Source organism: Perna viridis, chromosome 2 (assembly GCF_037379345.1).
Source record: "Perna viridis isolate PV_CMFRI_1.1 ecotype Kerala chromosome 2, ASM3737934v1, whole genome shotgun sequence".
Taxonomy (NCBI): Eukaryota; Metazoa; Mollusca; class Bivalvia; order Mytilida; family Mytilidae; genus Perna; species Perna viridis.
The window spans coordinates 37039660-37052599 of NC_142446.1; the positions used below are offsets into that span (position 1 = coordinate 37039660).

The 12940-nt window shown below is 31.7% G+C and overlaps 1 protein-coding gene across 1 annotated transcript in view; it reads left to right on the top strand.

Moving 5' to 3' along the window:
• Window positions 1-12940, top strand: part of LOC148624884 (uncharacterized) — a 31164-nt gene continuing 18224 nt past the window's right edge. The window contains exon 1 of the mRNA XM_088567971.1: window positions 1-412. Within this exon, the coding sequence (XP_088424097.1) occupies window positions 337-412 (76 nt within the window). The 5' untranslated portion in view covers window positions 1-336. The remainder of the gene's footprint in view (window positions 413-12940) is intronic.

Consider the following 12940-nt stretch of genomic DNA (forward strand, 5'->3'; position numbering starts at 1 on the left):
TACAAACGGGAAGGGTTTACGATATATGCATCTTCTGTAAAATCGATCGATTTTAATTTCATTTTAATCTAAAATCGCTATATAAATGAATCGCCTGTGGCCAGAAGGGTATTGTCTTATAAGAAGCTTAATTGGTCCGAATGACAAAACACTACATTCAACAAGCTGCTTTCCATTTTCTGCTCTTCGGATTCATTCGAGATTATTGGGAAAAGTCCGAGACGTAAAATAGTATTCTTGATTGGAATATTGGATTACAATATCATTTACAAGAGAGCTTTGTTTAATTGTTAGTGGGTTTATTCTTATAAGGAATTGAAGAAAGAAACTTCGAAAATGGGAAATTGTAACTGCAATAGAAAACAAACCGATGACGAGGATGAAGAAAAAGGCAACGACAATGATTCTACAGGTAAAGGTTATAGTGTTTTTCCTATTTGTTGTCGTGGTATCTGAATACCGGTAACAGAATGGTTGATTTGACATAAATCTTCATGTTCACTTTAGACTGTATTTCATGAATAAATGAACTTATTGGAGATAATACAACAAAAGTACAGAAATATATATATAATGTGTGTTTTAAAGAAAGTTAAAACAATTTAAGAATGAGTGGACAAGTATAAATTGCATTCATTTAAAATTACAGCTAAAGATATAAGGTTATTTTGCAATCGCACAAATTGTTAATTTGAAATGGAGATAAAATGCATAAGTATAAACATCATATTCATGTATAACTAGAAATCACGAATAATATACCATACAACAGTCCTTGTTAAACATATCAAACATTTATATGAAGTTGATACGGATGTAAAGGATGGTATTATTGATAATTGTCCTGAAATGTAAAAACAAAAGAGTACAGTAGTCCATGATCAAGTTCGTATTAATTGCAAACTATTTACTAACATATTATGACGTCCATGAAAAAGGGCTACTGTGTATCATTTTAAAAATTGTTTTAATGTTAGACTGTCAATTCTTACCAAAGAGATTTGACGCATAACTATCAAAATATTAGAGTCGGTTTGAATGAAATTAAAACCTATTTGGTGCTTTACGTGAGATTCACATTGTATGTTTCTTAAGCTATGATATGCTCATGGAAACATATCAGTTGTTTTATCTTCTTGTATTTTATTTTTTTAAAATACACGCAAGCAAACTTTCTACATATAGATTACACACATATTGATTAATGTACTCAATTACTTTATTCAGCATGTAGAAGGTTAGCGTTTATTTTCGAAAATGATATACACGATGCTGGAGTATAGCAAATTGTGATACTGCTTACACCAGGATAAGTCTAGCTTAAATTGACCTGTACACAATTAGTTTAATTAAAAATAAAGAATATCATACCATAAACGTCAATAGAACAAATCACTAGATAAAGTTGACAAGATTGTATATCGGGAAGTCTCAAATTTATATCAATGTTGTTAAGCAAACTAGTAACAATTTCCAGGAAATGAGTTAACCATGAAATTATTCAAGTCCATTGGAAAAATAGGATTTAAGTTTGGCAATCACTATTGCCTTATGAAATTTGAATCGTATACTCCTATATTAGCCAAATATCTATGATATTCGGTTTAAATATATAGTGGTGTTTTGAAAAGCACTGATTACCGTATGACGGGTTATTTTGGCAGGTGTAAAATTTGGCGATTTTTAGGCCAATTTTTTTTTATTATTTGAAGGATAGTTTGATGCATAGTTTATACGATTTTGCATAGTATAATTAATGATTATGAGTTATCATTTTATTCTTTTTTTCAAAGGTTTGACCATTTCTATCAACCAAAAGATATTTTTAATAAACTGATTTTCAGCAGCTTCTGAAATACGTTAAGAACTGTTGTTGCCTTCTATGCTAGTGAAACTAAATTATGGAGTATTTGTTATTTAATGAAATGTTTACTATACCAAACTTGTTTTGGTAATTTATACTAGTACTTTGTTCTGTGTGATTAGTACAAATCGGCTATGCGTAAGATTAATACATGCAACATTTGTGACGTCACATAAAACGATTAAAAACGTCTTATGAGTACAAAAGCAGCCTGTTCTAGATTGGCGTAGATTGACCGTCATCTACAGATTTTAAGCGGTAAAAGGAAGAAAACGGAAAATGTTATATTCTCACCGTTTGGTATTGATGAATCTTACAGATCAAGTAGATAGTCGAATACCAATCAGACTTAGTGAATATAAAATGCACATGGCAATTTATCATGGGAAAATATATACAATGTTTTAAGGGGATAATTAGTATTATCAATATTTACTTAGAAGATACGGATCTCATTGACGCAATAGTTCCAATAACTCATTTAAACTTTTTGAAATATGGATTGAAGCCGAAGTCTATTAACTTGGAAACAACAAATAAAATGAAATGTCATCAGTTGAACCATCTTCATACAACACAGACAAATGTAATAATCACAAACCAAACAATGTAATAAAACACCTACGAATATCGACGAATGACATGAACATAACTAGTAAACTAATTAACATTAGTTGCAGTGAATTGTACGTCTTTCAATCTACAGCAGAATGTTTGAAACTTCTTTAACGTATAAGAAAATGACTATACCTACGATTAATTCATTCATAAGGGCCTTAATCAATTCCTTAGGCGTACCAATCTATGTTCTTAAATTACTACATATACAATAATGACTGTTTCGTTGAACGATAGTCCAGTCGCAAAAAAAATCGCATATGAATTTTGATAATACAATTTATATATAGTGTGTCAATGAACATCCAGGCTGTGGAATTTTTTTTCATCAAGTAATCCAGGGAACCAGTATTCAAGCGGAAATCAAAAGAATATAATCCAGGGACAAAGACCAGACATGGAAAATAGACACACACAACAAAGAACATAAAATAACCAAAATAATACTCGAGTTTATGATGACGACCATAAAACTTTTGTAGCAACATAACCCTGTTCCAGAAGCCTAATTGAAAGAAGTCTGGCGCGACACAAAAAGTATATGTAGTTTTCGCAAGCTCTGGCATATGAGTTGTGATATGAAAACTCCATAAGCAGGTGCTAAAGGGGTATTGTCACAGATGAGAGGAAAGTGGACAGAACTTAATGGAAAGTCACGTTTGTCGTATAGTTTGGTCAATAGTTTTCCTTCACCATCGATCTCGAAGTGTGAGACAAGATATGAGAGGTGACTTCACAGTTACTGAAAAATCAAGTTTTGTCTGTAGTTTGCTGAAATGATGAGAATCAATTAAAATTCGATTTTTTCACAATTTAGTGGTTTAGATAGTTTAAAACATATTCCGTTATTCCGAGTAATCCTTTATTTATACAGAAAATTCCCTGTTCTTTCTGACACCATAAAGAATTTAACATTACATTGAAACATACAAATTGGTGGATTAAAATTTACTCTAAACGGGATCATGGTTTCTACATGGACAAATGTCTCATATTATTCTTTTAACATAACGCTAAATATTCGTAGTTTCATCTTTCTTTGGAAATTTAATTTCAGAATCGAAGTTTTGAGCACACCAATCAATTCATTGGTTACTCCTTTATCGGATATGTTTTTGCTTTCTTGTATTTAGAAAATCACGATATGTGAAGGTCGGTGCATTATTGCATTTGAATGTGTTCAATTTTTCATAACCATACACTATTTTTATGAACCACTCCGATCCATTAATTACTAATTTACAAGGAATCAAATCCAAACAATTTGTTTTCATGTGATTGATGGTTTTTGTATTTCTATTGTAAATGGAGAACGTCGTTTGACATTTCACGATTTCTATCTTTAAAACCATAAAACAAAATACTGTTTGGTGCATATGAGAGTTTGCACAGCACTTTAAATGACAATATAATACACTTCGGAAATAAATATTTATAATTATAATAAAGATCCGTATTATTCTTAATAACCAAACAAATTTAGTGTCAACTTTGTCATTTGCGACTTTTCATTTTCTTAGATTTGAGAATTTAAATTGATGTGTTTAGAATCACAAATATAAATGAATTATATGATAAGTATTTTGTTAAACAGATGAACCACATTTTAGGCTTCTGGATATGGTTATGTTGCTGCATAATTTAAGTCCTCACTTCAAAAGTTTTATGGTCGTCATCATGAAATCGTGGATCGTTAAGGTGTATCCATCTGCACCATAAACACTTATTTGTTCAACATGTCATAGTTTTCTTTTTTTTTTCTTCTATTCAGGACGTGGCTTTTCATGAGCAACTCAGCGGGTGTTTCTAGAAAAGCAGAGGACGCTTACCCTACCGGTGCACCTGGTCCATGCTCCCAGTTTTTAGTAGAGTCTGAGCTGCTCATTTACTTTTGTTACTTTGTATGTAACATAAAGTAACTAAAATCATACATACAAAGTAACAAAAGCAAATGAGCAACTCGGACTCCACTAAAAACTGGGAGCATGGACCAGGTGCACAGGTAGGGTAAGCGTCCTCTGCTTTTCTAGAAACACCAGCCGAGTTGCTCATAAAAAGTCAAGTCCGGGGTAGACAAACGAGGAAAGGAAAACTATGACCCGTTGAATAAATCAGTTTTCATGGTGCTGATGGATACACCATAACGATCCACGAGTTCATGATGACGACCATAAAACTTCTGTAGTGATGACTTTAATCTTGTAGCAACATAACCCTGTTCAAGAAGCCTATTTGTTAGAGTTTTAGCGCGATACAAAAAGTCTGCGTAGTTTCGGCAAGCAGCTCTGGCATTACGTATGAGTTGTGATATGAACACTCCATACGCAGGTGCTGAAAGGATGTTGCCACAGATGAAAGAAAAGTTGACAATTCTGAATGAAAAGTCATCACGTTTGTCGTAAAGTTTGGTCAATAGTTTTCCTTTACCATCGATTTCTAAGTGTAGGTCAAGATATGAGGCTAACTACACAGTGTCTTTAGCAACCTTTATCTCAAGTTCTTTTGGGTAGATGCGATGTATCAAATCCTCGAAATTTCTAGGTAGTTAACTGGACAAAGTGCTAAAAGATTATCATCTTCATCAGAATACCTAAAATGATAGAAAGTTTAATTCCTTAGACTTCTCATCAGGTAACGGTTGTTCAGTCATGGAAACCCTGAATTTAATTACATTACTTGCAGTGATGAATAATGTTTTGTGTAAGTGAGTCGGTTCCTTAGGACTGGAATTTCAAGGAAGTTCCATCTAATGGTCTTATAGTTTTCTTTTTCTGAAAGGATTATTGCTGCTTTACTTTCAATTACATGATGAAATTTAATGTAGTTTCTGAAGAAAAAAAGATTGTAAGAGCTATAACATGATACTATTCCCTTAGAATTGTTTAATAAGACTCCTTTCTAGAGTGTATAATCTTTTAATTAAAAAGGGAAAAAAATATCATTCACATGTGTGTTTGGCTTACATTGTTTCCTACACGATAAAATGACTTGAAGAGACCTTCGATGTCATTAGTTAAGTTAAGTTTTAGCTTTTTAAACATAAGACTAGAATCTTTCACTTTTTTTGTTCATAGAATAAGGGTTTCTTCCTTTATCTTCTGGTCTGCTCGTCGACCTAGCTACTTGAAATGAAATTGTTCACATAACTTCCATTGATGAAGTATTTGATTCTGTTACTAAAATATCAGTTTTAAGACAAACACTACTTAGATAGTTTTTTTCTCGGTTCATATCACATAAAGTTGTAAGTTTTTTTTTAATTTCTTGTCCTTGCTATTTACTACGGAAGCCCATAAGGGTCATTTGAAAAAAAAAATTGTTGTAATTTCGACTAAGCTATGTCGTTATTTCGACATATTATGTCATAATTTCGATTTCGACATATTATGTCGTAATGTCGACTTAGCTATGTCGTAATTTCGATATATTTTATTTTCTCAAATGACCCTTATGGGCTTCCGTAATTTAAGGTACATTTGAAGTTTTGGTTTATTAATTTATCCTACCATAATGTTTTTTAGTCGTTTTACGATATTTCTAGTTTAAAGTACTTGTATATAATTTAATTTTAGTTTTAATTAAACAGTTTGTGCTTAAAACAGAAGTTATGTATCTAAAGCATCCCCTATGGATCATTATTGCACAAAGAAAAGTCATATGCCCGATTCATTTATTAGAATTAACCTATCTAGTAAATCGTAATTAATCAGATGATTTTAAGGTTATTTATTGTGTAATTGCTCTTTTAATGTCAGATTAGCATAGCCTCTTTGCACTCATCTTCTGGTCTGTTACCTTTGATTTTACGAGAACGTTGACTCACTATAATTTAACTGATATCTTACCTTTTTACACCGATTCATCATTATGGGACTATTAAATCTGTACTTTACCAAAATTTAAGTACGTTTTCTATCAGATTATGACGACAGGGACTCGTCTTATGGAAATCTTGTTCACAAATTTATCAATAGAGCGATTGGCTTCTATTGCACAGAGAGGTATAGCGTTGAAACAGTATCGAGCAATATTGTGATGTAATCTACCTTTTAAATGCTCACTCAACTTCAAGAAATGGACACAATATTTGTTTTTGTTTTATTTTAATTAATTCCGTTGTAAGTATTTTTTTTTCGATGGAAAAACAATGCATTGTACGTCTAACTATAAGGCAAAAATGATAGCCTCGTATATCAATTTTCTGATCTTAATTATTTAACAAAGTAGATAACCGATAGTTACCTAAACAGTACACACAAACAGGACGAATTCTAGAAAACACTGGGGTGTAGGGGGTCTCAGAAGACGTATTTTAGAAAATACTGGGGTGTAGGCAGCTTTCTGGATCGTTAAGTAGTTTCTGAGCATTACAATACACTGGTCGTACTGCCCAGTAAAGAACATACTCGAAAACAGATGAATGACCTCTATAACAGATGAAGGTCGTTTATCATAATTGAAATTGACATTGAGCATCAGTCAATACAGTAATGATGAAAACCATAGAACTGCACACAGTGGACAATCTAACCTTCTCCATGTGGTATAGCCTTTTCTACAAAATCCGTTGCATTGTCGAAATTACTAGCAAGACGAGAGATGAAAACTTTTAGCGCTCATGCAGCTGAAATTTTATAGGAATCGATAATTGAAAAAAAAAATGGATATTGAAATAATCGTGGATGTCTTAAAATAAATTAAGAGTGGATGTTGTCCCGATGATACTGTTGGTCATACACTACTGTGAACAATATATACATTGACCTTACCTTTGACAGTTAATGAGATAGACCTAGGGTAAAGGACACAACTCTTAAAAATCATTGGAACGTTTGTATTCAGCATTTTATAACAATGTCATGTAAACATCAAAGTAACTCAGACTGATTTCATTCTGTTGCAAATGGAAGCTTGATATGCTTTGGTGAAATTGAATATGATACAAACATATCAAGAGTAATATCCCTTACCCTAGGTCTACCTCCTTAAGTAGCTACTAAGGGACAATAATCTTTTAGACGTGTTATGTTCTACATGGGTATACAGCCTATACCTTATTTGCAGCGCTTTGGTTTTTGATGAAAAGAATCACATTCATGACACGCAACTATCGTAATTTAATTGCATTTTTAAACAGCGTATTTTATAGGAATAAACATTGATGAAAAAAACACTTTACAAAACAAAAGAATCCTTAACGATAAAACTCTGATGACTCACTCAATCAGTTACTCCGATTTTTGTTCAGCATACATTGCATATTTTGCTATCATAATTCTGGGAAAAAGACATTTGGTATTATCAAGCGTTTTTAATAGTTAACAAGTCTAAATTGTGATACACAAAACAATGCACCAGCATTAGGTTGATATGCAAATTTTAAGAGTAATCAAGGGAACCAAGGTTATAGCGGTAATCATAAGACTGTAATCCAGGGACAAAGACCAAACATGGAAAACAGACATACACAATAAAGAACATAAAGTAACTAAAATCATACATACAAAGTAACAAAAGCAAATGAGCAACTCGGACTCCACTAAAAACTGGGAGCATGGACCAGGTGCACAGGTAGGGTAAGTGTCCTCTGCTTTTCTAGAAACACCCGCCGAGTTGCTCATAAAAAGTCAAGTCCGGGGTAGACAAACGAGGAAAGGAAAACCATGACCCGTTGAATACATCAGTTTTCATGGTGCTGATGGATACACCTTAACGATCCACGAGTTCATGATGACGACCATAAAACTTCTGTAGTGATGACTTCAATCTTGTAGCAACATAACCCTGTTCCAGAAGCCTATTTGTTAGAGTTCTAGCGCGATACAAAAAGTCTGCGTAGTTTCGGCAAGCAGCTCTGGCATAACGTATGAGTTGTGATATGAACGTTCCATACGCAGGAACCGAATGGATGTTGCCACAGATGAAAGGAAAGTTGACAATTCTGAATGAAAAGTCATCACGTTTGTCGTAAAGTTTGGTCAATAGTTTTCCTTTACCATCGATTTCTAAGTGTAGGTCAAGATATGAGGCTGACTTCACAGTGTCTGTAGTATCCTTTATCTCAAGTTCTTTTGGGTAGATGCGATGTATCAAATCCCCGCAATCAGCTATGAAGTCAGCCTCATAAGAGTGAAGGAATAGGTCAGCAAGTAAAGGAGCACAATTTGTTTCCATTTAAATGCCGACCGTTTGTTGAAAAACACGTCCACCACACTGGACAAATATGATGTCGATTAAAAATTCCAGCATTTTGTAAACATCTTAATGTATATTACGGTTTTATTATTCGAAAACCAACCTTCTTTATATAAAATTTGTAACTATCACAAGACGCTGAATTTGGAATACATTTTAATAAATATCCTATGAAAGCCATATTTAAATTTCCAAAGCAAAATGTATAAAAACATGCCTGAAATTTAGGTCCATATCTTGTAGATGTGTCAAAATGAATACAAAACAGTACAATTTTATGGTTTTCATGTCATCGAAAGAGCAAACACAAATACATGTTCACATCATTCATTAGACAAAAAAAAAAAAAAAATAAATAAATAAATAAATAAATAAAAAAATACATAAATAAATAAACCAACAAAATTATAAAAACTAAAATGGTATTAAATCGTTAATTTTTATGTGATGATTGGATATTGAATAACGAAATTACCGAACTCATAACGATAATTCAGAAAGGAGAAATACAGTTCATGAACATGCTGAATACAGGATAAATAGAAAAATTAACTTATTGACTGCGTATACATGAAGCATCTTTCTTTCTTCAAAAGAAAGTATTAACAAAAATAGTCCATTTCTCATTACTTCAAGTATTTTTAGAATTTACACAGTTTCTTCCTTCTTTCATTTAAATGATTCCTTCTCTCACCTTTTTATAATAGACATTCAAATGAAAACAAAATTATGTTCATCCTTCGCCTTCTGTTTGTTTATTCACAAATTATGTTTTAATGAGATGTTCAGGCACGACAGTGTATCACTATATTTAAGTAGCAGTCTTTGTAAGAATCATGCAAAATCTGAAAAATGTGATACACCCCAAAAAAGGCTACATATTTTTATTTTTGTAAGTAGGTTGTTTTATGGGTCTATACTATGAAATGTGTAATTATTCATTCAAATTTGTCTGCTCATAGGAGATAATCCACATTGAAAATTCAGAGATTCTTTTGTATTTAAGTGTCATTTACAGAGTTATCTCCCTTAATTTTGAAATCTGCATTCTATATAATTCTTATCTCCTCTGAGCACGGGTTATATGAAAAACCAAATGTTAATTTCTGTTTACTATGACATTTCAAACAAAATATAAAAAATAAAAATATGTAGGCTTTCCAACCATGAATCACATTTTGCATAATCCTTATCTGGAGTCCTACTTAATACCAGAAGAACATTTTGTCATAATTTTATTTGGTTATATGATTATATTCTGTGGTGAAATGTAACAAATGCACCAGCGTATAACATAAATACAAAATATGATCTGAATTTTCCCATGTTGCAAAAATTTTAACTATTTCGAAACTTCCGTTATAATAAATGCAATAAAGAGCCAGTTAAACATTTGAAAAAAAAAAAAAAAAAAAAAAAAAAAAAAAAATTTTCAAAACTTCCGACTTTGTATTGATCACGGTATAGATATTTTGTCCTATATTTTGTAAAATGATGTAACTTCATATTATAATATTATATATTAATAAAATAGCTATACCATTTAGTTCCTATATTGATAGTTATATCAGATTAGCAGGAAAACATCAAAGTGTAATTTTATCTGGACTACAAGAACACTTTTCTCTCATTTCACTTGGGAATAGTAGTAATCCAACGTACAAATCACTCGTCTGATTCGTTGCATTGTTCCAATAAGATATTTCATGTATTTAACAATGTTATTCAACGGTTATACTTCAAAATAGCAATAACAAGATAAATTCTTAGTGACCTACAAATAATGAATTCACTATTGTTACATGAACAATAAACAATAGAAAGTATTTTTGTTGCATCAGTAAGTTCTGTGATGTGAAAACTGATGTAAAGATAATCTTTAAGTTTTAAGATGCTTAAATATTGATATATGTTCAATAAGTATTGGGAACCAGACAGGTATTTTGTAAATTAAGATTACGTAATCACGTGTATTATTGTCATTGTATAAAAGAACTTGTATCCAGTGAAGCATTTTTATGAGTCTTTATATTTTACTTAAAGTCCGTGAAATATTCCATTTCCAATGCTTTGAAAGACGAGTTTTCATCATTTTCGTAAATGTCAAATAAATGTTTTCTTAATGTAATTGGTAGTGAAAAGTTTAAGTAAAGGTAATTTGACCTAACTATCTACTTAACAATTTTGGCCTCGAAATAATACCAAACTTAAAACGTAAACATGTATTTTAGCTTTTTAAGCGTCTTCCGGACTGTAGGTTATGGGTTTTAAGTATGGTTTTGCAAATGCACGAAACTTAATCTTTATAATAAGCAGTTTATGCCCCTAGCATGCTTATCGGTAATGTGTTATCAAAACGTTTCTCAAAATAACAAAGGTTTCAAAGATAATCATGGGAACTAAGATTCTAGCGAAAATCAAAAGAACGCAACCCATGGACAAAGATCAGGCAGGGAAAATAGATACACACATCAAAGAAGTAAAATAACCAAAATAATACGTACAAAAGAAACAGAAGTAAATGTGCAACTCGGACTCCATTAAATACTGAAAGCATTGACCAGGTGAAACGGTAGGGTAAGCACCCTCTGCTTTTCTAAAAACACCCGCCGAGTTGCTCATAAAAAAAGTTAAAGTGTGTTGTTTCATTTAGATCATTTGGGTACCACTAGCAAAAGCAAATGCTGGATTTATTTTGTTTTAGACATTTTTCATATTTTCCAAATGCTGTCACAAAATCCCTAATAACTGTTATATTAGGACATATTATGTGAGGGCAATAAAAATAAAACAAAAACTTTAAATCAGAAATGCGAACTTCCCTTTTTCTGAACTGCAGACAAAATATTGTTTTAGAAAACGTATGTGAAAGGAAAGAATTCAATAAAAAAAAGAAATTGTACTTTTTTTATTTACATTTTCATATGGATAGACGTCATATTTGAAATATGTAATCCCGTCCTGGAATGTAAAAGTACAAACAAATGAGATACATAAACGACCATTTGTGTCTTAGTATTGAGCTGTCTTAAAAGTAATTTCACGAGTTATCTTAGTACCAAAAAGATAGAGTATTAAATAATAAATGAGGTTTAACGCATTTCCTGGATTATTTATATCTCAACATTGTGAACTGTTAAAAAACATTGAACGGGTAACAAAAATAAATTGATTGACTTGCTGTAAAGGATATGTTGCTATATTAAAGAATACTGATGTGCACACTTTGCTGGTTGTTTGTGTGTTTAGTTTTGATAAATATTTAATGAAACACACTAGGATCGGATTAGTGTTCGGTGAATTTGTTGTAGCCATATTCAATACGTTACGCAGTAAGCCTCAAATACATGCAAATGCATGAAAGAGTACTGTATATAGGAATTATTTTTAGTTTCTTTACGACTACTTGAAAGACAGCAACAACAAAAAACTAATTCAAATAAGGGTAATAATGGTGACATCCATATTAGCATGATTGAGATGATGAATGAAGTCCTTAATCGTACTGACAATAACCCTTGATACATCCGGCAGCAAAGAAAATCTCAATGCTAATATTGTATTTCGTGTGATCTTATTTTCTCGCTTAATTTGATCTACTCTAAAAGAATCAGAAAGTAATTATTGGTTCTTGGTAGCATCATGCAACAATTTTATAACAGATTCAGTACTTAATATAATACCACAGTACAATTCAAGTTACGGTACATAATTCAAATGAATCATCTTCGAATTGCATATTTCAATTTCGTGTATGTTATGCCTAACTAGGCCCCGACACCACAAAAGTTAAAGTTTGAGAATATTCTTATTTTCCATGGTATCTCCAATCAGAGTCTTTGAAATTTTTAACATCACACACAATTAAGAACTTTCTCAGACTTAAGTATTTTTTTCAAGTTTAGTGGCGCTTGGGCAAGATTTATTGACAAAAATGGAGCGATTTCAGCTTGTAATACATTACAGCTCCTTCAACATAAGGTAGATTAAGTTATTCCTAAGATGAAATTGATTTTTATCCTCTAATGCAATTTGTTTGACATACTTTTTCTCAAGTTTTACAAATTTATCCCTTTATTTATAATTTTTATAATTTTCTGCTTGTAATTTGGTGTTTCTTCTTGTAATTCTGATTTTGTCGTCGTTCAGTTGACTTCAATTTTGGTTAAATTGCGATACCATTTGTATAAATTCCGATGAACTTGAATGATTGAATAGATCTATCTATCATAAAACTCCCTTCTACTATTATAGAGTCTTCTT